A 26,271-nucleotide genomic window follows, 5' to 3' on the forward strand; every position below is an offset into this window, starting at 1 on the left:
TGAATAAAATAGAAAGGATGTTTTCTCCAAAGGATTTGAGGGAGTGCGCATATGCAGCTATTCTGTGTTGAGCGGTTAACAAAGAAACTGGTCCTCCTATAAGCTTAATTTAGAGTTATTTATGCAACATTAGGCTATACGTTTTGATTTTTAATACATTACAAGGCTGCATGATGTGAATAATGATGATTTGAAAGAAGTCGCATGAAAGGCTCTGCTTTATCTTTTGTGAAGGGTGCACACACGATCAGTTTCTCATTCATAATTTGAGAAGCACTTGATAATGCCTCAAATTTCCCGGCAGCATCCCCTTTGTGTGGCCGTAATACCCTCTAAAAAAATCCATGCCTTTTACAGCACGTTGGTCGTTGTGCCCGTGGGCTGAATATAATAATACCCTTCTCCAAGCTGCATGCTCCGAAGAACCTCTCACTCACATGGCTCTCTCAGATACAATGCATTCAGAAAGTATTCAGACACCTTAACTTTTTCCACATTTTGTTACGTTACAGCCTTATTCTAAAATTGATGAAAATATATACATCTTATTCATCTACACACAATACCTAATAAAAACACAACAAAAAATGGTTTTTAGAAATGTATGCAAATGTTTTAAAAATAAGAACGGAAATACATTATTTACATAAGTATTCAGACCCTTTGCTATGAGACTCGAAATTGAGCTCAGGTGCATCCTGTTTCTATTGTGATGTTTCTACAACTTGATTGGAGTCCACCTGTGCTAAATTCAATTGATTGTACATGATTTGGAAAGGCACACATCTGTCTATATAAGGTCCCACAGTTGATAGTGCATGTCAGAGCAAAACACAAGCTATGAGGTCAAAGGAATTGTCCGTAGAACTCAGACAGGATTGTGTCGAGGCACAGAACTTGGGAAGGGTACAAAAAAAATTCTGCAGCATTGAAGGTCCCCAAGAACACAGTGGACTCCATCATTCTTAAATGGAATAAGTTTGGAACCACCAAGACTCTTCCTAGAGCTGGTCGCCCGGCCAAACTGAGCAATCGGGGGAGAAGGGACTTAGTCACAGAGGTGACCAAGAACCCAATGGTCACTCCGACAGAGATCCAGAGTTCCTCTGTGGAGATGGGAGAACCTTCCAGAAGGACAACCATCTCTGCAGCACGCCAACAAACAGGTCTTAGTGGTAAAGTGGCAAGACGGAAGCCACCCCACAGTAAAAGGCACATGACAGGCTGCTTGGAGTTTGCCAAAAGGCACCTAAAGGACTCTCAGACCATGAGAAACAAGATTCTCTGGTCTGATGAAACCAAGATTGAACTCTTTGGCCTGAATGCCAAGCGTCACATCTGGAAGAAACCTGGCACCATCCCTACGGTGAAGAATGGTAGTGGCAGGGTCATGCTGTGGGGATGTTTTTCAGCGGCAGGGACTGGGAGAAAAGTCAGGATCAAGGGAAAGATGAACGGAGCAAAGTACAGAGAGATCCTTGATGAAAACCTGCTCCAGAGCACTCAGGACCTCAAACTGGGGCGAAGGTTAACCTTCCAACAGGACAATGACCCTAAGCACACAGCCAAGACAACGCAGGGGGTGGCTTCGGGACAAGTCTCTGAATGTACTTGGGTGGCTGAGCCAGAACCCGAACAAATATCTCTGGAGAGACCTGAAAATAGCTGTGCAGCGACACTCCCCATCCAACCTGACAGAGCTTGAGAGGATCTGCAGAGAAGAATGGGAGAAACTCCCCAAATACAGGTGTGCCAAGCTTGTAGCGTCATACCCAAGAAGAGTTGAGGCTGTAATCGCTGCCAAACATTTACTCATGTAAATGTTATATTTCATATTTATTTATTTGACTATTTTTGCTTTGTCGTTATGGGGTATTGTGTGTAGATTGATGAGGGGAAAAAAACTTTCATCCATTTTAGAATAAGGCTGTAACAAATCAACATCTGGAAAAGGGAAGGGGTCTGAATACTTTCCGAATGCACCGTATCTCAATTCTTATTAGGCAATATCCATCACGTGATCGGGTCCTTCTCACAGGCTACAAGTGAAGACAGACACATCGGGGAAGCAACTGCGTGCGTCCTTATCGAATTCTGAGGCGCATAATGAAGATGTTGGAAGAACTGTCCACATTTACTTTTCGTCAGCCAACAAGATGAGTAGCCCTAACGAACAGCAAAAACACTAGCTTATGTCAATCTACTATCCCCCATAGTATAAAAGTTGACTTTTCTATTCTGTGTGAGAAAGAAATATTCAAACATAGTCTTGGACAGTTGTGGGACATGATAGATCCCAAATGAATTCAACCACTAGAATCAAAATCCTTCTAAAAACAACAGGGCTGACGCAACAAATCAGAACGTTTAGCTTAAAATGTTGATGACTATTAGGCTATTTCTTCTTATACGGCAGTAGGCTATAAGCGTGAATGTTCCAAAATGCAATATATTAGCGGGAAAACACCATTCTTAAAACTGACCGCAAATGTGATTATGCATGTAATGCTTTAATTCTAAAGAAGCATTTTTATGGTGAAAATAATCTGGCCACTTTAGTTGTGATACAAACCGTATCAAAACATATAGGCCTATGGGCTAGGCTACATGAGGGGTGCGATTATTATTTTTAAAAGTCGGGGGGAAAAGGCATGTGCCATTTCTTGCCATCTTGCACACAAGCTGGGCATTATCCACAAGTAATAATATATCATTCACAACTGATAAGCTAATATTGTCACCCATCAGACTATTCTTGATATGATCTTGTCTTTACATATACCAAATAATATGTGTGAAATTTGTTTGGCTTTAGAGTGGACCATTATCATGCACCAGTGTCGAAGCAGGGGCAGGGGAAAAAATACATGTAATCTATACACTTAACAGCCCTACTCTCACCCAGGTTCTCCAGGTCCTTGCGGGTGACAAACTTGTAGTCATCGTAGACGGTACTCTCAGGGCTCTCCTCCAACTCCTCTGTCAGGTTGTCCAGGAAGGAGCACCAGCGAGGAGCAGGTCCCAGTGCCTACACAGGGACAACATGGAGGGGAGGAAGGAGAGAAAAGAACAAGGGATGTAGTGAAGGAGGGACAAGGAATGAAGAACAAGGAACATTTGAAGAAATCTAATTCAATATATTTCTCTCTTTTCACTGCGCTGAGGGCTGGTAAGGGAAGTAGGTGTTGGCAACATTCCAGTTGGCTAGGTGTAGCTTCTGCCATGTTGCTTGCACCTATCCAATCCTCTCAGGGCTTTGAGGATGAGTCGACAAGGATTGAATGAGTCTTATCAGATTGAAATCACCCCATTATCGTAAGATAATTTAATGCCACTGGGTTCAATTCAAACTGAGTTCTGTCCTATCAAATCAGAGTTCAAAGTCTACGTAATGTCCCCTTCCTCCGTGTAATCATTGAAGAGCAAATGGCTAATGTTACTTTCCAAACTTTGCCCTACTGTAATGTAGGCAGCTAGGGAGGCATGTGTTGGAGGCCTTTGTACACCAGTTGAAAAACCTGGGAGAAAGGAGCTCTCTGGAACTGGAATCATATGCCTGCCTCAAATGTATGAATGATAGATTAGATGAGTAAACCAAACAAGGTGACAACGTTGTGTTATATTTGAAGTTACCATTGATGTTCATACCATACCTGAGTGAAAAATGTAGCTATTTATTCAGAGCAGTATGAGCACTGCTATGTGAATGTTTGATATCGGCCTTCATTTTCTGCAGAAGTATTCCAAAACTCCAATAACCAAAAATAGAATGTGTTTGCTGTTAACAGATGAACGCAATATTTCCTAAGTTCAGTATAAGCTCTTTGTAGCCCCAAACACACGCTTTTTAAGACCTTGTTTTCTGTAGCTCTCCACCACAATGATCTAATCAGTGGTTGATGAATGGGACCAGAAACTAATCGCGTCAGGGTTACCACATGATCTTTCTATACAGAGACTACATTACGTTACACACACACACACACACACACAACTTCCTAAAGAAACTACTTTACCGTACACACACATCAACTTCCTAAAGAGAGACTACTTTACCGTAGAAACACACACATTAACTTTCTAACGAGACTAATTAAAAAAAAAATTAAACAATGTACAAACACTTTTCCTATAAGAACTGAAAAGCTGGTATAGGGGTAGGCACAAGGCCACCTGTTGCTGAAGAACATTCACGTTCCAACAAGGGTACTTTCTAGGTAAAACCAAGTGGGAGGTTTTCTATGAATAATGCCCTTTATAGTGTTTTTTTTTGCAGACCATAAAACACCAGCCAAATGGGGATGCCGTAAACACTAAACTGAACAAATGAAAGTCTCAAACACTCAAGACCTAAAACAGAGATCGTCCTTTCGTGCCTTCTCTATACTGCCTTGGTCGGTTTGGTTTCAATTCACACCATGGAGTAAATCTATCTCATGGGAAAATGTACCTTTCAAACCAAACATGCACACTGAGGCATGTAAAACTAGCAGTTAAACCAAACGGTCAAATGGGCCTGAGGGAGTGCAAGGGTGGTAGAACTCACAGGGATATAGAATGTATTCATCTTGGGGTCTTCATTGGCAGTGAAGAGCATACCTGTGAAGTTAGGAGAGAAAAAGAAAAGATGTGAATGAGTGAGATAAGCTAACGAAACAACCAGATCCTTTCCCCCATACTGAAGTTAGCATGGTTATAAACTAAGATTATGCGGAACTGTACATAAAGGCTCATCATCTGCTGGTTTTGTTTGACTCTAGTTACAAGCCTAACTGCATGAACATGCAGAAAGTACAGCCCACATAAACATAGGGTGACTATAGTAGGTATGCAGGAAGTAGACTACACAGAGTCAAATAGGAAACAGCAAAACCCCTTGCTGGATTTTTAAATGTTAGAATGTGTGTAACCATTACTGACAAAAGCCTGGCTTGCTCCCATCTTCATTTTCCTTTGACAACAAATCATCCATGCAAATGGTTGTGCGGATTTGCTATTTACGTGAAATTACAGCAATTACATTGTGAATGAGCATCTTAAACAGTTAACTCAAGTGCTCACTAAAGATTGCTGTAATTTGGCATAATTGCTGGCAGAGAAGCTGTCAGTAGATAGAGTTTCAGTCTTATTTCAAAAGCAAAGTCCAAGCCATCTCACAAAGAAGCATATCCCTGGTCCAGAAGTGTTTAGAACTTGTTGATGAGGTCACTTGGCACCATCTAGTGGTAGTTGAGCATACTGGTAAATGACTACCAAGCAGATAAGAGTGCCTGTAGTGTAGGTCAACCCTCCAAGTTAAAATTGGTACAGAAGCAATGTTTAGTGTATCTGGCTCATTGCTCATAGAATGGACCAGTCTTTCTGAGGTGATTCTCACCAGAACCAGGATAGATGCACACGTCGTTGATGTTCGTCTGGGGCTCAATGGAGGAGAACACTTTCCCCTGGGGTGAAACAGACCAAAGATATGGTTAGAATATCTGTTCTAGCACTGTGATTAGTTAGTTAGTGGTCTCTCCTTCATCAACCAAGTGTACAATGACATGGACATTTTTACCCAAAAAAATGCAAAGGCGTTTCCAAAAAAACTGACCACAACATTTAATTTTGAATACTTAATTCAAAGTGCGTTTGGAATTGTGCAGATGACAATGTTCTAAACCTACAAAAATCATCTTCGCTGGTATCTGTGACCAACAGATGCATATCTATATTCCCAGTCATGTGAAGTCCATAGACTAGGGCCTAATGAATTTATTTCAATTGACTGATGTCTTTATATGAACTGTAACTCAGTAAAATAGTTAAAATTGTTGCATGTTGTGTTTATATTTTTGCTCAGTATATATTTTTGTTCAGTATAGTGCACATGTTCAAAATTCATGGATGCCACCAGGACTTGAAGGTGGTCATTAAAGACTGGAGGGAAAGTGGGGTTATTCCAAATAGGGGTGTATGTTGATATTGTTCCTTTCCACCTCATGAGTTGATGTACATTTTCCCAAATACGAATGGAATTGAGAATCATTGGATTGTCTGTTTTTTTCTTCAATGCCTTGGAACCGAAGTAGTGAATATATTTTAGATCATAAGGTATTACATTTATGCCTTCAATACTTCTCTATGCACAAGGACAGTCTGCTGTCCATTGTTAACGTGAACACAGTTCTGCAGCCCAGTAATACACCTTCATATAAGGTAGTCCAAGACTTCCAGCTTTATAGGGTAAGTGTAAAACATAATTCCACTTTGACATTATGGGGTATTGTGTGTAGGCCAGTGACACAAAATCTCAATTTAATACATTTTAAATTCAGGATGTAACCCAACAAAATGTAAAACAAAATCAAGGGTAGTAAATACTTTCTGAAGGCACTGTAAATCCACTAATCACTGTAGGTGAAGGGGAGGAGACAGATGAAAGAAGGATTTTTAAGCCTTAAGACAACAGAGACATGGATTGTGTATGTGTGCCATTCAGAGGGTGAATGGGCAAGATGTTTTTTTAAAAAGTGTCTTTGAATGGGGTATGGTAGTAGGTGCCAGGCGCAGTACTTTGTGTCAATAACTGCAACGCTGCTGGGATTTTCACGCTCAACAGTTTCCCGTGTGTTTCCAAGAATGGTCCACAACCCAAAGGACATCCAGCCAACTTGACAACATTGGGAAGCATGAGTCAACATAGGCTAGCATCCCTGTGAAACGCTCGACACCTTGTAGAGTCCATGCCCCGCCGAATTGAGGCTATTCTGACAGCAAAAGAGGGTGCAACTCAGTATTAGGAAGGTGTTCTTATTGTTTGTTATATATATATATATATATATATATATATATATATATATATATATATATATATATTAGTAATAAATCATAATAAACACGACTTGTGATTCCATTGGTAAATACAATATCGCCCAACTAGGACAAAAACAAAACAACATGTAAAACATTTCAGATTTTTTTTGTTTCAAACGTTTGTTAAAAAGTTGAAAAATGAGTCAGTATGTGTAATCTCCGACCATAGAGGGGTCTGGGTGGCTGCGTATTCAGCTCCCATACCAATCACCAACCACTGTGGAGTGTGACTGTCAGCACCACAGTGATTACTATTAAGGAGTCCTGTCTTGGGTTGGTTCTACCTTCTGAGATGGATGAGGCCCTTCTAAAGTATACATTGATCATTTGTCCTGGCCAGCGTGATAGGCCTACCCCTTGTTTGTTTTTTTAAGCCAAAGGAGTAGGTTATCCCTCTCTTGGACAATAACAAGAGAAATAAATATTAAAAGCACTTGCCATCCCTGTGTTAATTGAGAATCAAACAAATTTGATTATTTAAGCATAAAGCATCATTATAGTATATTAAAGAGAGAAATTGGTTAAACTTTCTAATTCTCCAATGAAATAAATGCAAACAGATGTAGACCTATACCCACTGGAGTGTACAGCCCGCAACCACGTGGGGCGCACTCGTCTTGACCCACTGGGGGACAGAGCACGATGATCACTAAGAGCAGGTGGTATAACTAAGCAATAAGGCCCGAGGAGGTATCGAACATGGCCAATATACCCTGGCTAAGAACTGGTTTTTATCACAACGCAACACGGAGTGCCTGGCTACAGCCCTTAGCCGTGGTATACTGGCCATACACAACAAACCCTGAGGTACATTATTAGTATCATAAACTGGTTACCAACATCATTAGACCTGTAAAAATAAATGTTTTGTCATACCCGTTGGTATGCGGTCTGATATAGCACAGCGTTCAGCCAATCAACATTCAGGGCTCGAATCACCAGGTTTATAATGACTTGCAACATCAATGCAACATCTGTCCGCTCTGGGCACTGGTAGAGCCAAATTGAGTGCCATTTATTCACTTAATTTTTCAGAGTTTATCAGCTACATGTTCAGTTGGCTTGGTCACATTTCTCGTACATTCCACCTTGGGATTCAGTTAATTAATTTCAATATAAATTGTCCAACAAAGAGCTGGAAATAATGATTGAAAGGTGCATAATTATGGGCTTCGCCCACATAGCCTGCTTGTGTGTCTCTCTTTTATAAACTGGGCAATTGCTCATGTTTCTTCATTCATTCAACTCATTATCATGAATCATTGCACTTACAATGGGAGAATAAAAAGAAAAGGATAATCGACATGTGTTGACATATGTTGCTCACATTGATTACACATTTTTCAATTCATATATCAATTTCCCCATTATCATGCCTTAATTTGGCCAAAAGTAAATTACATTGTTTTTAAAGAAGGAAGAAAGCAACAAATAAAAGTACCGTGTGCTTACAATTTCAGGGTCTTAGGCTGAGTGACATTTGAACTCTCCCTGTCTTTTTCACATATGGGCCATTTCAATTCTTCGCACACACTCATGCCTTTATAGCCTATTGGCTCTTGATCATTCAAAAATAACTGTCTAGAGATCATAGCAATCATCATGTTGTCTTGTTCACTTGTCAGTTCGTTACTAAAAACAAATAGATCGTGGCCATTTCCACCGTTCTCCTTGTCCAGGTTATCCACAAATCTGGTAACTTATTTAGCTAATTTCAGTGTGATGTTTCTTTCCCTCCATTTGACCCGTAGTTGCGCAGGGTACACCAAAGGGAACAGGATTATTTTTTCCCCCATTGCTTTTTCTTTATGGTGTCAATTTCTCTGCGCTTCAGGTAGAGGTCTCTGCTCATGTTGGTGTACTGTAGATCCGTTGGCCCTCATACAAAAGTCCAACTTCCAACTTTTTGGCTTGGATGGCCAGTCATAGAACTTTATCTTTGTCCCTATAGTTAAGTAACTTTGCTATGATGCCCCTTGGTTTGCTGCTGGTGTCCCCTCCTGGGCCGCCTGTTCGAATGTGCTTATTCAATTGTGGGAGCCCGTGTGAAGTTCTCCTGGCCCAGAAGTTGTGTGGTATTACATTTTCCTGGAATTCTTCCATTCCGGTTGTTCCACAGCTTGAGGAAATTTACGAAACAAAGATTTGAGCGGTGACTGAAGTCGTCCATCCCGTTTACGTTGTCAGTAAGGCCCGTAATGATTGTATTTTTGTTCATCCACGGTTTTCTAGAGTTTCTCTCATGCAATTATCGCTAGAATTAACCCGGTTTCGGCCTCCTTCATACGTTTGCCCAGTTCAGTCATATCAGTTTAGATCTGATATTTTCTTCATCTTTTTCTGTTAGTAGTGTCTCTAAACTCACTTTAGTCGAGTCATCAATTACTTGGTCCATAACCGCGTTGTTTCGCTGTGTTTGTTTTTATTTCTCGATCTAGTATTTGCCGTAACAATGAGTATGCCAACATGATGTTTGTTATTTCTTGACTTTTGAGTCGAGTTCTTTCAAATTTAACCGGTCTGGGCTAGGGGGCAGTATTTTCACGGCCGGATAAAAAACATACCCGATTTAAACTGGTTACTACTCTTTCCCAGAAACGAGAATATGCATATTATTAGTAGATTTGGATAGAAAACACTCTGCAGTTTCTAAAACTGTTTGAATGGTGTCTGTGAGTATAACAGAACTCATACGGCAGGCAAAAACCTGAGAACATTCCAAGCAGGAAGTGGCCTGTCTGACAATTTGTAGTTCTTTCTAGTCCCTTTCAAAACTACAGTATCTCTGGGGTTACGTTGCACTTTCTAAGGATTCCATTGGCTCTTTAAAGCCTTCAGAAAGCGGATTGAGGCGTCTCCTGTCTCTGGGCAGAGTATGGTAGCTCAGTTTGTCAGTGGTCTGCCTGGTGACAAAGAGATTGGATATGTGCGGTCCCGCGACCATGCTGTTTTTTCTTTTCCTCTTTCAATGTATACACTATTGTCCGGTTGGAATATTATCGCTATTTTACGAGAAAAATACCCCAAAAATTGATTTTAAACAGCGTTTGACATGCTTCTAAGTACGGTAAAGGAACATTTAGAATTATTTTGTCTCGAAATGCGCTCGCGCATTACCCTTTGGATAGTGACCTGAACGCACGAACAAAAAGGAGGTATTTGGACATAACTATGGATTATTTGGAACAAAAACAACATTTCTTCTGGAAGTAGCAGTCCTGGGAGTGCATTCTGACGAAGATCAGCAAAGGTAATACAATTTTTCTAATAGTCATTCTGAGTTTAGTGAGCCCCGAAGTTGGCGGGTGTCAAAATAGCTAGCCGTGATGGCTGAGCTATGTACTCAGAATATTGCAAAATGTGCTTTTGCCAAAAAGCTATTTTAAAATCTGACATAGTGATTGCACTAAGGAGTTCTGTATCTATAATTCTTAAAATAATTGTTATGTATTTTGTCAACATTTATGGTGAGTAATTTAGTAAATTCACCGGACGTTTTGGGTGGGAATGCATGTTCTGAACATCACATGCCAATGTAAAAAGCTGTTTTTGGATATAAATATGAACTTGATTGAACAAAACATGCATGTATTGTATAACATAATGTCCTAGGAGTGTCATCTGATGAAGATCAAAGGTTAGTGCTTCATTTAGCTGTGTTTTGGGTTTGTGACATACATGCTTGCTTGGAAAATGGCTGTGTGATTATTTGTGGCTATGTACTCTAACATAATCTAATGTTTTGCTTTCGCTGTAAAGCCTTTTTGAAATCGGACAATGTGGTTAGATTAACGAGAGTCTTGTCTTTAAAATGGTGTAAAATAGTCGTACGTAAAAATGGAAATTATTGCATTTTTGAGGTTTTGTATTTCGCACCACGCTCTTCCACTGGCTGTTGAATAGAGTGGGACGGTGACGTGCCACCTAGCCCATAGAGGTTAAGAGGCACATTTTGTTTATAAAAAAGGGAATGCCAAGTGGATCACCTTTACCTTACTACCTCACGGTCACCATACTGGAAATAGTCTTATATGTTATATTCTAAAATTTACATAAAAGCAATATGTGCATTTTCCCACCGGAGGGTTGTTTCCTTCAAACAGACTTGTTGAAGATAAAAGCCTGTGCATGATAATATAGTGCACATAAAAATAACTTCAGTGGTTAAATTCCCATGTATCGAATAAAAAAATAAAAGTTATATGGGTTTCCATTGCATTTTCAACTCTACTGATGGTTTTGTCAGTAACATTTTTGCATTATATAGCAAATGTGCCAACTGTGGCCTTGGCATGTGCGCTCTACCCAACAGCTCTCAGATACAGTGCGTGTATAGCCTACATGATGAGATTATTATGAACAAAAAATATAGATTATTTTGATTAGTCAAACTGCAGGTAAGCATCATGTCACCAGAATAAGACTCAATGTTTACAGGAAAGAAGCATCAAGCTCATCACAGTGCATTCTCACCACCCTGTGAAGTTCAACATTTAGTTAATCTGTAGCCTAATAAACAGCATGCTTACTAGAGTCGTAGTGGGAGGACCACACAACATATCATCGCGTGACTCCAAGTTTACATCGATATGATTATTATTATATAAATATTTGTGCATAAAGGCATTTACACCACCATTTCTCTGATAATTCAAGAGGAACTGAGTGGTTTAACTACGTTGCAGATATGAAACAAACAGACAATCATTATAAATCAGTAAAAAAAGATCAAATTCCCAGTTTATGCTTCAAAACCAACTTCATAAGAGATTTTAAAAGTAGGTTCTATTTGACTTAAAATTACATGACATACATTAATTAAGGCATTGTTGGCAGAATAGATGGATGCAGTTCAATGCCTGATTAATGTAATTCACCAATACATTTCTTGGTAGTCCAAAAAATATTGCAATCAGGTTGTAAATCCCTGCTGGCCTGGTACATTGTTTGCTGGCCTGTAACTAAGGCTGGGAATGTTAAAAAAAATCTAACTAGCAAGGGCAATGATTACAAGGCCCGTGGCACGAATAGGACACAAAAGCGAGTCTACAGCAAAAAAAAAAGTCTAACATGTTATAAGTTTAAAATGTTACAACAAACCTATAGCTACATTTTTGTTATTTGGACTTATTCACATCTGCAAGCATAATAGCAGAGGCTGGACAAATATATTTCTCTCTTATTTGTTGTAATATGTTAAAACGCTATATACAACATTCTATGTACATACGTGGGCATTATAAAGGGCCATTTTTTCCCAAATAAAAACAATGGCCAGTTTGGATCGCAGTTATACTTTTTTGTATGTCTGGCCCGTGAATTCGTTGTGTTTTTTCAATATTGCCCATGCGCTGATTGAGTTTGACACCACTGGGATAGGCGTGTCTATTTATGCAACTAGCTATTTATTTAGCAAGCTGAAAACACGGAGCCTAATGTTAGCTAGCTGCTGGGAGGATGTCATGTCATTGGAGGAGTGGATGAGTGACCGACTTTTTCCCCTTATATTGGTTTTTGGTGGCTAAGGCTAGAGATGCAGGTGTCATTTGGTTAGCTAGCAAGAAATGTGAATCGCTTTGCTATGCTGAACTTGGACTATTAACTGTCAGTTAGGGGCTCGTAAGTAAGCATTTCACTGTAAGGTCTACACCTGTTGTATTCAGCACATGTGACTAATAAAATTCGATTTGATCCACAGTTAGCATATCTTTTAGATGTCAATCAAACGTATTTGGCATTGATCAAGTGGGCAGGCTGGCAAGTAAGTTCCTATTCTGTTGTTCAAATATGGGTTGGGAAAAGCATGCATTGGCAGGCAAGCTGCAGAAGAACGAGCAGGCTACTATTCCCGATCGTTGCCATTTTGACAGCCAACTAGCTTAAAAAGTTTGAGAGGGTTTATCTAATGTTCCCTCGTTAGATTATCTCGTTCTGGCTAGCATTAGTTGTTGATCTTGTTGTTGTTCACGTGTATAGGCAACTGAGGGAGATATGGCCTACCTTTTCATGGTTGTTAATATCAGTAGGACTGAAGTTTCCAAATGTAAGAGGACTCCCATGGTATTTACATAAAACATCAATTCAGGTGTCTTTTGTGGCTTTTGGCGAAAGCATTCTAATGATCTAAAGTTCCGCTGTTTCAACTGTCTGTAAACACACAGTCCAGTTCAAAGTGAATGATGGCAAGCCTGTGTGGCCAATGGCTTATTTGTATATAGGCCTACTGTAGATTGGATTGGCTATGGCTATTGAACTTTCAAATGCTTTACTTGGCTCATCGTGCTCTAGTGACTCCTAGTGGTGGGCAGATGAACGTGTTTCCTCTGACACATTGGTGCAGCTGGCTTCCGGGTTATGGGAGTGGGTGGGTCATGCTTCATAGGACGCATGACTCGACCTTCACCTCTCCCGAGCCCGTTGGGGAGTTACAGGGATCAGACAAAATTGTATTCACAAATTAGGGAGAAAAGGGGGGTAATTCAAAAGAATAATTTCAAAGTTGGATGGAAACCTGGTTGATGTCTGGTTTCCAAAAACATGAATCAAATATCTTTTCAACATTCATAAACATTTACCGTGTCTTTGTTCCAGATCTTGATGATCTTGGAGTCCGCAGTCAGAACCAGGTCTAGGTGGTCCTGGAAGTTGACAGACTTGATAGGCAGGCCATAGTAATGGTCTTTTACCAGCAGGGGGCGGCTGGAGCGCAGGTCATAGAGTAGGACCTACAGTACCAGGCAGACAGATCGTCAGTGGGGAAACTTGTGGGGAGGGGAACATTTTGGCAGTTTTCGTCATTATCCCAGCTATTAGGACACACAAGACGCCATTGTAAAAGTTCATACCTGCCCAGTGCTCGTTCCCACAGCCATGGTGAGAGAGCCGTTAAACTTGAGTGCGCTGACTGATGGCAAGCCCTCCACTCTAAAGACAAACACATCCAGATCATGGATTTAAACTATGCCGTTTTTCTACATACATATAACTGTTCATGTTCTAGTGTTGTACTTGCTCTGTTCCCTCTGTGACGCTGCTCAAGGCACAGTCTAGCATCCCCACCCGACTTCGTACACGAGGGTCCCAGCACTCCACTTTCCCCTAGCCACCAACAACACAGGGAACATGGTTAGACACACACAGGCACACACACAAAATTATGTCAATAGGGTTCAGGTTATGTCCGATCCATTCACTCTTTACATGCACATAGGCTCCACCCACCTCTGCTGTTCCTGAAGCGAACAGTTGATGGACAGGATTGATGTCACACACATTGTGCTCCCTTGTCAGTCAGAGAAATGACAAAAAGAGACATGATCACACCATATGCATACTGACGAGTCTTGTAATGACTGGCACAACAACGAAATGTATCTCGGATTGTTTTGGCAACTCTCACATATAAACTTAATTGGAAGAAAGGATGTTTGATATGCTTTTTAAAATTTGTAACAAACCATTTTTTGGAAACTCATGAAAGTTGACAATATAGGGCCCTTTTTAAGACCTTTAGATGCCACCTGTAAGACCCAATGATCCGTACATGATACAGACAACACCTTATTGTCAATATACTCATAATAGTGTCCTCTAAAATAGGGAGTATCCCTACATTCTGAAATACAATTTCACACATGAATTTATTCAACATTAAAACCATTCATATTAAAAAGGTACTAAACAGAATTTCTCCCCTATGTGGAAGTTAGGTGATTTGCAAGAACACTGGCTGCATTCAAAACAAATATCCCCCTTCCCTACACCCATTTCACTGTAACATTTTTAACTATTTTCTACATTGTATAATAATAGTAAAGACATCAAAATTATAAAATAACATATGGAATCATGTATTAACCAAAAAGTGTTAAATTAAAATATATTTTATAGTTGAGATTCTTCAAAGAAGCCACCCTTTGCCTTGATGACAGCTTTGCACACTCTTGGCATTCTCTCAACCAGCTTCATTAGATAGTCACCTGGAATGCATTTAAATGAACAGGTGTGCCTTGTTAAAAGTTAATTTGTGGAATTTCTTTCCTTCTTAATTAATGCGTTTGAGCCAATCAGTTGTGTTGTGACAAGGTAGGGGTGGTATACAGAAGATTTGGTAAAAGACCGAGTCCATATTATGGCAAAAACATCTCAAATAAGCAAAGAGAAACGACAGTCCATCATTACGTTAAGACATGGTCAGTCAATCTGGAAAATGTCAAGAACTTTGAAAGAGCAATGATGAAACTGGTTCTCATGAGGACCGCTACAGGAAAGGAAGACCCAGAGTTAACTCTGCTTCAGAGGATAAGTTCATTAGAGCTAACTGCACCTCATATTCCAGCCCAAATAAATGCTTCACAGAGTTCAAGTAACAGACACATCTCAACATCAACTGTTCAGAGGAGACTGCGTGAATCAGGCCTTCATGGTCGAATTGCTGCAAAGAAACCACTACTAAAGAACTCCAATAAGAAGAAGAGACTTGCTTGGGCCAAAAAACACAAGCAATGGACATTAAACTGGTGGGAATTTGTCCTTTGGTCTGAAGAGTCCAAATTTGAGATTTTTGGTTCCAACTGCAGTGTCTGTGAGACGCAGAGTAGGTTCACGGATGATCTCTGCATGTGTGGTTCCCACCGTGAAGCATGGAGGTGGTGGTGTGTTGGTGCTTTTCTGGTGACACTGTCAGTGATATGTAGTTCAGCACACTTCCACAGGCCCCACATTCTGCAGTGATACGCCATCCCATCTGGTTTGCGCTTAGTGGGACTATCACTTGTTTTTCAACAGGACAATGACCCAACACACCTCCAGGCTGTGTAAGGTCTATTTGACCAAGAAGGAGAGTGATGGAGTGCTGCATCAGATGACTTTGCCTCCACAATCACCCAACCTCAACCTAATTGAGATGATTTGGGATGAGTTGGACCGCAGAGTGAAGAAAAAGCAGCCAACAAGTGCTTAGCATATGTGGGAACTCCTTCAAGACTGTTGGAAAAGCATTCCTCATTAAGCTAGTTGAGAGAATGCCAAGAGTGTGCAAAGCTGTCATCAAGGCAAAGTGTGGCTGCTTTGAAGAATATACTTCTTGATTCCATATGTGTTATTTCATTATTCTACAATGTAGAAAACAGTCAAAATAAAGAAAAACCCTTGAATGAGCAGGTGTGTCCAAACTTTTGACTGGTACTGTATTTCCAGTGATTTAGATGGTACAATGATTCTCTACAGTATTCAGTTCTTGTTTTCTCACAAACTGAAATTGAACGAATTGTGCAGATTTTTAGCAACCAAGAAATGACAACGATTTCTACTTTGTTTCCACAGCCACAAAGGCAAAACAGCTATCCCATTTCGACAACAGACGCCAGTCTGGCGGGAGAAATCAATAGGTGAATATCAAAGCCAATCATAACACTGTGTAAGTAATACTGTGAAACACTATCATTCCACTATTACTGCAGATATCTTATGGACATTTTATGAACATTGTTGAAATTACAATGCCCCTTTAATATCTCAAAAGTACCGCCTTTGATTTTGTTTATCTGTAAAGACATACTGTTTTAAACAATATACACTCATTCAACTACTGTACATAACAATTCCAGAATGGTCTCTCTGCTGCTTTTGAAGAAATTATCCATTTTATAGATAGAAATTGACATTATATGATTGATACTTTATTCAAAAGTACCAGAGGCCACTCTGGAAATGTGATGTTTTTGAAGAGTATTGTTCCAAACAATATGTCTAAAAATAAGCAAAATCAAAAAAGGTACTTTTTATATAATCATAATATTTTGAATATATGTTGAATAAATTAATTTGAAAATGTCTATTTCAGGATATAAACATACTCCATATTTTAGAACACACTATAAGGAGTATATGACATCAAGATGTTGTCTGTATCATGTACGCTTCATGGATCATAGGGTATTACAGGAGGCATCTACAGGAATAAAAGGGGCCTAAAATTGGCACTTTCTGAAATATCTTCCAAAATAAAAGTTTGTGATACAATTGTGAAAACCATGTTAAACATCCTTTCTCAAAATTAGGTTATGTGAGAATTGCCAGAACAATCTGTGACACCAAAAATATTTCCACGCAATGCTGTGGTGGAATCGGCCACAGCTGGCTTCATAAATAAAGTATTGTTGATGTATACTTACACAGCATCTGTCTGAAGGGAGTTGAGGAACCTGCCTTGCTCCAGATTGAGTCTGAATATTTCTGAGCTGAAAAAGGTTTCAGTCTTACTGTACGCTGTCAACATTAACACAACTTGTCTTTATTTTACTGCTGCTCTTTAATAACGTTACCTGTATTTCTTATTTGTACTGCATTGTTGGTTAAGGGCTCGTAAGTAAGCATTTCACTGTAAAGTCTACACCTGTTGTATTCAGCGCATGTGACTAATAAAACTTGATTTGAAGTTAAAGCCAAGTAAAATGATACATAGGAAATCAAGACAGTGAATGATCCACCTCCTTTGGCTTTTAACCCTTACCTTGCCCCAACAAAGTAGAGGTCGCAGGAGGGGTAGTGGTAGGCAAAGTCCCTACCAAACTTGGGAATGCGTGTCTTGTAGTAGTGTCCATGCTGCGAGTGGAACTCCACGTACCGGTTACAGTGCAGAAACACCAACTACACAAACAACAATATCAGGTCACATTTACTTGTAGAAGATGGAGTTTAGATAACCCCCACTGCAGGAAACAACCAAGGAAACAACCAAGGAAGGTAAGTCTGTCTTACCTTTGAGTAGTCATCGGACAGAATGTCAAAGGCCACAACTGTGAGGTGAAAAATAACACACTTTCAGAACTAGCTACAAGAAAAAATAATATCTAGTGGTTAAGAATTTTTTACAATGCAAAAAGTTTATTTATTGGTGACCATCACATTATGGCAATTGTGTATGTCGGGTGTGTGTTAGTCACAAAACATGGCGATGTCTTAAAATTATGTAGACAACGCCATACATAGAAAAATCCTTAATGTCCCTTGTTTGTCACAAATGTAAAAATATATATTTCAAATTAACCTGCCAATTGTCGTGGTGTTGGTCCCTCAGTTGGTCGAAATAGTTAATACGCAAACCACGCATACTAACCAAAGTCTTGCAGGTGTTTACATGGTTTTGCCAGATGATATAAATGTCTACTTCAGTACCAGTGCTCTAAAAAGTTGGGTAAACAATACATTCCTCTGGATATTTACTTTCCAGCAGACTAAATTCAAATATAATTGTATTCAACATTCCGGCTTGTAGAGGACCTGAGAGGGACCTTTCCAGAATCAAACACTGTCATATTCCAGACGGTGTACTTAGAAATTCAGTGACTGGTCCCCAGGCAGGTGTGTGTTCGCTTGAAAATGTGTATGTCTGGCTGCACCGTAGTTAAATATTAAGGACATAGTAACTGGTTCAGGCCTGTGAGCTTTCATTAGTGGAGTCAGGACTGGCTGACACCATCACTGAGACAGCTGGATCCTCTTCCTATGGAGCAGCCACTCACTTCACAACAAAAGGAGGGAGGGATACTTGCAGGGATTACCATAGCACACCAGAGTTCCAGCGGACCACAGAAGCAGAATGATTACCCAACGATTATGTAACAACAATATAACTACTGGTTCTATCACTTACCATCCGAATCCAGACACCGTTCAAACTTCAAGGACAACTGATACGTGTCATAGCATCGGATCCTGGGTTTGTATGTGCCTAAAAGGATGTTAAAAGAAAGTGACAAATCCATATAACAGCAATTAGTGTTTTCTACAAGCACATGCAGAAGCCAGCAAAATAAAATAATGATCCAGCTAAGATCCCCCGGGCTGGAGTGAAGACATTTTTGCATCTCCATTCTGGTGGCGTCTGGTACACTCAGAATCCATCCGAAATACACAGCAAAATTATTGAATACTTTATTGAGATTACCTCCCAGACTGGAAACATTTGTTGTGGTATTGTGTTTACAATTTAAATTACTGAAAATGCATGGATTCAGTTAAATGTTTGTTTTTTTGGATATCGTCTAGGCCTATATGATCAGGACTATTTAAGTATGAGAACATTAAACCAATTTATTTTTATTTGTTTACATTTAACCTGTCTTCGAGATTAAAGTATTTTACTGCAAGTTATGAATTGCCACAATTGTTTGTTCTTCAAATTATGTATTTTATTAAAACAGAAAAATTAAGTAAATAGTCCAAATTACTTAGAAAAATGTATTAAAAGGTTCAATATAATAAAATCAAACAAATTGTGTGATGGGCACTTTTCAAACTGAAAAATGGGTATCTAAAATAACAGAACAGGTGCTCAATTAAGTTCTGGGTCCATACGTGTTAAGAGAAGATCGTCATCAGCTAAATTGTTTGCAACTCTTTTTTGATTAGTGTGTAATTCAGTAAAAAAAAAAGACTTGTTTAACAACCGACCCACAAATATCTGCAATACAGGTATAATCGAAGAAGGAACTAGGTGTTAATCATGGGCTTTGATAAAATCAGTAGACCTATATCAATATCTTTGAAAATAACATATACAGTGCATTCAGAAAGTATTCAGACCCCTTGACTTTTTCCACATTTTGTTACATTACAGCCTTATTCTAAAATTAATTCAATTGTTTTTTCCCCTCATCAGTCTACACACAATACCCCATAATGACTAAGCAAAAATCATTTTTTAAGTAAAAAGATAATGAAATATCAAATTTACATAAGTATTCAGACCCTTTACTGAGTACTTTGTTGAAGCACTTGTGGCAGCGATTACAGCCTTGAGTCTTGGGTATGACGCTACAAGCTTGGCACACCTGTATTTGGGGAGTTCCTCCCATTCTTCTCTCCAGATCTGTCAAGTTGGATGGAGAGCGTCACTGCACAGCTATTTTCAGGTCTCTCCAGAGATGTTCGATCGGGTTCAAGTCCGATATCTGGCTGGGCCACTCAAGGATATTCAGAGACTTGTCCCGAAGCCACTCCTGCATTATCTTGGCTGTGTGCTTAGGGTCGTTGTCCTGTTGGAAGATGAACCTTCATCCCAGTCTGAGTTCCTGAGCGCTCTGGAGCAGGTCTGTCAGAGTGATCATCAGGTTCTTGGTCACCTCCCTGGCCAAGGCACTACCCCCCCCCCCCCCCTTATGTAAATAAGGTATTTGCAAACATTTCTAAAAACCTGTTTTTGCTTTGTCATTATGGGGTATTGTGTGTAGATTGATGAGGGGGGAAAAATAATTTCATAGATTTTAGAATAAGGCTGTAACGTAACAAAACATGGGAAAAGTAAAGGGGTCTGAACACTTTCCGAATGCAATGTAAGTATCATTAGCTTTTAAAACAATTAAATCTGTTTTCTTTTATGAGATTTTGGAACAGAGTGAGACTATCACTCCACTAGCCTACATATTGTTTCTGCAGTGAGGAGGATTCACCATCTTCATGGAATGTTTTCATAATTTATCTGCAGATAACCAGGAGCCAACTGAACGGCTCTCTTAACGACACGATTCGGTAGGCTACTGGTGAGTCACCCACATAACGTCACTGTCTGGAAAGTTCTGCTGGACTTCATATCGAAAATACAAAAAATATCTTTAGTTTACTTGTCCCGATGTGATACCATGGATATATAATTACATTGTATGATTTATGAATAGCAAGGATATATGAGATCGACTTTATTCAGTCAGTTCAACACCATTTATAAACCAGTCAAGCTTGCTGTTCGTCAATCAAATCACAGTAAGCCCATGCACTAGGACTGCGTGGCTGTACATAAAACAAGCAAAAGAAAATAAATCAATGTGCCAGAAAATAATAGGCTAAATGGATTTCGGCTCATAATTACCACATTATATGGGACGTGCAAATTGGCGAATATAGACGAAGGGACATCATGCTCGGCAGACTTTTTTTCTGACTTGCGAAATGTAAAAATGGCTAATTTAGGTGGCAAAAGTACCCCGCTGAAAATGAGTGTGTAACTGGCTGCATAGCCAACAGCAGCGCTGGCGGAAAGCACTGCAATTACTTACAATCCTTTACTGTTCTAATAATATGCCAAATTAAATCTGACAGTGACGGCAAGCCAAATCCTCACCTGCTGCTAGAATAAACTGCCCATCCCTTGACACTTTGATTGAGGTGCACACTGTGGGCATCTCAAAGTCCTGGATGAGCTCGATCCTGCGTTGGATGTCTGAGAAAAATACATAAGGGAGGTGACGCGTGAGCACAGGAAAATATACAGTCTGACAACTTGGCCAGCACACAAACACCTGTAAGACATTGACATTAGTAAAATGAATACTCACCAACATCATTATTTTGCAATGCCCTTTTCTTCCGATCTGAAAGCCACTGGAAAACAAATATTGAGACGTGTGTTATCACATAATCTGGTTATTCTGACAAGCTACTGTTTACTTTGTGAGCTCATACCCAATTTCACAGCAATATAAACCTCCATGCTTACTGGCCATGGATGTAGCTAGTTGGCTAGCTAAATTAGTTGCTTGGCATGCCTTTGCTTCAAGACAAGACCGAGAGCAATAACGTTATAGTAGCTAATAAAAAAACACTTGACTAGGGAGATTTAATCGGTTATCAAAGTAGTATATATTAGCAGTAGCTAACTAGCTTATTTGTATTGTAAGTTAGCTTGCTTGCTTGCTTGCTAACGTTAGTTAGCTAGCTAGCTACTTTTGAAAACTTGTCTTACCTCTGGAAGAGACTTTCCGTGGCTTAAATTATAAATCTTCACATCATTCACACTGGATATCTGCATTGTCGAGGCTGTCAAATATACTTTCCACTCATAACACTGATGTACAATAATTGTAAGTTCTAAGTATTAAAAACGCATGCCCCACGTTGCCACAAACAACAGGAAGTGTTGGTCTTTACTATTTACGTCCGTGTGGAAGCCGAAAACAATAGATCTTCGGTGGGATTTATCAGCGGTTGGCATCTAACGTCATTACCGCCACCTACTGTACTGGAGTGTGGGCCAGAGACAGGGAGAAACTAAATCCTACCTGCCAGCCCTGTTGCTCTTAAAAAAGATAACAACATATTTTAGACTATATCTAATGACGTTCTTCTCAATATACTCTTTAAACTAATTTCCTGTATCCCCTTCTCCCTCATACTAGATCTCAGCCTTTCTCTTTCCCTCTGATACTGCCCACACTATTTTTTGTAATTTTTTTTTATTTCACCATTATTTAACCAGGTAGGCAAGTTGACAACAAGTTCTCATTTACAACTGCGACTTGGCCAAGATAAAGCAAAGCAGTGTGACACAGACAACAACACAGAGTTACACACGGAGTAAACAATAAACAAGCCAATAACACAATAAACAAGTCAATGATACAGTAGAAAAAAGAAAGTCTATATACAGTGTGTGCAAAAGGCATGAGGAGGTAGGCAATAAATAGGCCATAGGAGCAAATAATTACAATTTAGCAGATTAACACTGGAGTGATAAATGAGCATATGATGGTATGCATGTAGAGATACAGGTGTGCAAAAGAGCAGAAAAGTAAATAAAATAAAAACAGTAAGGGGATGAGGTAGGTAGATAGGGTGGGCAATGTACAGATGGACAATGTGCAGCTGCAGCGATCGGTTAGCTGCTCAGATAGCGATTGTTTAAAGTTGGTAAGGGAAATAAAAGTCTCCAACTTCAGCGATTTTTGCAATTCGTTCCAGTCACTGGCAGCAGAGAACTGGAATGAAAGGCGACCAAATGAAGTGTTGGCTTTGGGGATTATCAGTGAGATATACCTGCTGGAACATGTGCTACGGGTGAGTGTTGTTATCGTGACCAGTGAACTGAGATAAGGTGGAGCTTTACCAAGCATAGACTTATAGATGACCTGGAGCCAGTGGGTCTGGCAACGAATATGTAGCGAGGGCCAGCCGACTAGAGCATACAGGTCGCAGTGGTGGGTGGTATAAGGTGATTTGGTAACAAAACGGATGGCACTGTGATAGACTGCATCCAGTTTGCTGAGTAGAGTATTGGAAGCTATTTTGTAGATGACATCGCCGAAGTCGAGGATCGGTAGGATAGTCAGTTTTACTAGGGTAAGTTTGTCGGCGTGAGTGAAGGAGGCTTTGTTGCGAAATAGAAAGCCGATTCTAGATTTGATTTTGGATTGGAGATGTTTAATATGAGTCTGGAAGGAGAGTTTACAGTCTAACCAGACACCTAGGTATTTGTAGTGGTCCACATATTCTAGGTCGGAACCGTCCAGGGTGGTGATGCTAGTCGGGCGGGTGGGTGCGGGCAGCGAACGGTTGAAAAGCATGCATTTGGTTTTACTAGTGTTTAAAAGCAGTTGGAGGCCACGGAAGGAGTGTTGTATGGCATTGAAGCTCGTTTGGAGGTTAGTTAGCACAGTGTCCAAGGAAGGACCAGAAGTATACAGAATGGTGTCGTCTGCGTAGAGGTGGATCAGGGAATCGCCCGCAGCAAGAGCGACATCATTGATATATACAGAGAAAAGAGTCGGCCCGAGAATTGAACCCTGTGGTACCCCCATAACCCCACCAGAGGTCCGGACAACATGCCCTCCGATTTGACACACTGAACTCTGTCTGCAAAGTAGTTGGTGAACCAGGCGAGGCAGTCGTTAGAAAAACCAAGGCTACTGAGTCTGCCGATAAGAATACAGTGATTGACAGAGTCGAAAGCCTTGGCTAGGTCGATGAAGACGGCTGCACAGTACTGTCTTTTATCGATGGCGGTTATGATATCATTTAGTACCTTGAGCGTGGCTGAGGTTAACCCGTGACCGGCTCGGAAACCGCATTGCACAGCGGAGAAGGTACGGTGGGATTTGAAATGGTCAGTGATCTGTTTATTAACTTGGCTTTCGAAGACTTTGGATAGGTAGGGCAGGATGGAAATAGGTCTGTAACAGTTTGGGTCTAGGGTGTCACCCCCTTTGAAGAGGGGGATGACCGCGGCAGCTTTCCAATCTTTAGGGATCTCGGACGATACGAAAGAGAGGTTGAACAGACTAGTAATAGGGGTTGCAACAATGGCAGCGGATAGTTTTAGAAAGAGAGGGTCCAGATTGTCTAACCCAGCTGATTTGTACGGGTCCAGGTTTTGCAGCTCTTTCAGAACATCTGCTATCTGGATTTGGGTGAAGGAGAAGCTGGGGAGGCTTGGGCGAGTAGCTGCGGGGGGGGGGGGGGGGGGGGGGGGCTGTTGGCTGGGGTTGGAGTAGCCAGGAGGAAGGCATGGCCAGCCGTTGAGAAATGCTTATTGAAATGTTCGATTATCATGGATTTATCGCTGGTAACCGTGTTACTTAGCCTCAGTGCAGTGGGCAGCTGGGAGGAGGTGCTCTTGTTCTCCATGGACTTTACAGCAATACATGCTCCACAGTCTCCGTTTCCTGACAATAATCACACTTTCATGTTGAATGCTTTCCTGTCACATGTAAGGTCTTATTCAACTGGCTGTGTCCCACCCTTAATCTTGTAAAAATAGCCTCCTCTCTTCTGTCCCTTTTTGCCGTCCTCCCCGACTTTCCTCTGTACTTGAAATAAATGCCTGCCCTTAGTATCTCTATCCACTGCTCCTGCCTTTTCTGCACCATCACTGTCCATATCAGGCTTTTTGCCTCTGCCTTGGTCATTGAAACTACAACATCAACATCCCCACTACTAAGTGCTTGTTTCGCCAGTACATCAAGTGCCTCGTTCCCCTTAACCCCCACATCGGCTGGGACCCAAGTAAATCTCATCTGTATACCCATCTATCTAATCCTGCCATGGGTTTGTAGTACCTCATAAAGCAGGTCTTGTCTGCTACATGAGCTAAAGGACTGGACACTCATTAACACTGCACATGAATCAGAGCAAATAACTACTCTATCTGGCTTGTCTTCCTCCACCAACTGCAAGGTCAACAGTATGGCCATCAGCTCCACCGTATATACAGCCAGATGATCTGTAATACGTTTCCTGATGTCCACCCCAAATTCCTGCACTACAAATGCTGACCCAGTATGTCCTGTCCTTCTTTTGAATCATCTGTGTAAATGGCCACAAAATCTTGATACACAGTACGCAGACGTCTCTTAAACAAATCAGATGGATCAGCACTCTCCCTATTTTTCTGTAGTCTTTCCAACACTTCTAGATCAACTACTGGAGGTGGGAGTAGCCATGGTGGATTTACAGGAATAGCTACCGTTGGACTAAAGAACCCTTCCATACAGTCCCACCTCCTTCACTTGGGTATTACCCACACAAAGCTTATGTTGTTCTCTCTCCCCTCATGTTCCCAGCATGCCTGTAAAATCAGTTTCGCAGGATGAGACACCACATGTCCCTGTAGGTTGTCCTAATAATGAATTACCAGCTGCTGTCTCCTAATCTCAATGCCATATTCCCCATCTCCACCTGTAGTGCAGCCACTGGGGACGTCCGAAACACCCCACTACATATTCTGAGTCCTTGCCCCTGTATGACATCTAGCCTTTCCAATGAGGTCCGGGCTGTCGAACTATACGCTATACTGCCATAGCCTATTATAGATTGGATCAATGCAACATACATGGTCCTCAATGAGGAACGCCCAGCCCCCCACTCCTTCCCCGTCAGACAGCACATCACATTTAGTACCTTCTTACACTTTCCCACCCTTCTCTCAATGTGTTCCGCACAGGTCAGTCTAGTGTCAAAGTACACCCCAAGGAACCTGAAGGCCCCCACCCTCTCCAAGTTTCTCCTATATAACTTCAAGCATACCTCATCTCCCACCATCCTCCTGGTAAAGAACACTGTCTGAGTTCTCTACAGAGAACCTGAATCCCCACATTAATGCCCACCACTCTACTTCATCAATTGCTTCCTGTACCTTCCTGACTACGTATGGCACATTTCTTCCCCTCTTCCTTAAGGCCCCAACATCTGCAAATAATGACCTCCCAATATCCGGCTGTACCTGAGAGTAAACATCATTGATCATGTTTGAGAACAACGCTCCCCTGTGTACTGTAAGACTTTTCTGTCATTTTAACAGTAAAACACTGTAGGATGCACAGTACAATACCATAAATGTGTTTTACAGCATTCATGCTGTACATTGCACTACATTATGGGTATAATTATTTTTAAAATACTGTTATTAACTGCAATTCAGAAGCCTCCTGTAAAAATTACTCTAACATACTGTATTTCTTTACAGTAATAGTGTCACAGCATTCATCGTCTTCAGAAGAAATAGAAAAGTCCTCGTCAGAAAAGGTAGACCAATACGCAGCGGAGGTCGTGTTCATCTTTGAATTTAATAAATCTCTAACGTGAACACGATACAAAAAAACAATAAACAACGATAGTGCAACAGTTTTACAGGCTACAAAACAC

The 26,271-nt window shown here is 40.6% G+C and overlaps 1 protein-coding gene across 1 annotated transcript in view; it reads right to left on the reverse strand.

Annotated features, from left to right (window-relative positions):
- The window catches only part of nol10 (nucleolar protein 10), a 36,746-nt gene extending 14,938 nt beyond the window's left edge, over nt 1-21,808 (reverse strand). The window contains exons 1-14 of the mRNA XM_014192098.3: nt 21,599-21,808; nt 21,192-21,237; nt 20,978-21,076; nt 18,512-18,589; nt 17,617-17,654; nt 17,369-17,505; nt 17,031-17,096; nt 14,077-14,137; nt 13,868-13,953; nt 13,701-13,779; nt 13,431-13,580; nt 5,378-5,444; nt 4,547-4,599; nt 2,902-3,028 (exon numbers count right to left, since the gene is read on the reverse strand). Coding sequence (XP_014047573.1) covers nt 2,902-3,028; nt 4,547-4,599; nt 5,378-5,444; nt 13,431-13,580; nt 13,701-13,779; nt 13,868-13,953; nt 14,077-14,137; nt 17,031-17,096; nt 17,369-17,505; nt 17,617-17,654; nt 18,512-18,589; nt 20,978-21,076; nt 21,192-21,237; nt 21,599-21,664 — 1,153 coding nt within the window. The 5' untranslated portion in view covers nt 21,665-21,808. The remainder of the gene's footprint in view (nt 1-2,901; nt 3,029-4,546; nt 4,600-5,377; nt 5,445-13,430; nt 13,581-13,700; nt 13,780-13,867; nt 13,954-14,076; nt 14,138-17,030; nt 17,097-17,368; nt 17,506-17,616; nt 17,655-18,511; nt 18,590-20,977; nt 21,077-21,191; nt 21,238-21,598) is intronic.
- Between the last annotated feature and the right edge of the window lie 4,463 nt (nt 21,809-26,271).

Source organism: Salmo salar, chromosome 01 (genome assembly GCF_965601325.2).
Source record: "Salmo salar chromosome 01, fSalSal1, whole genome shotgun sequence".
Classification (NCBI taxonomy): Eukaryota; Metazoa; Chordata; class Actinopteri; order Salmoniformes; family Salmonidae; genus Salmo; species Salmo salar.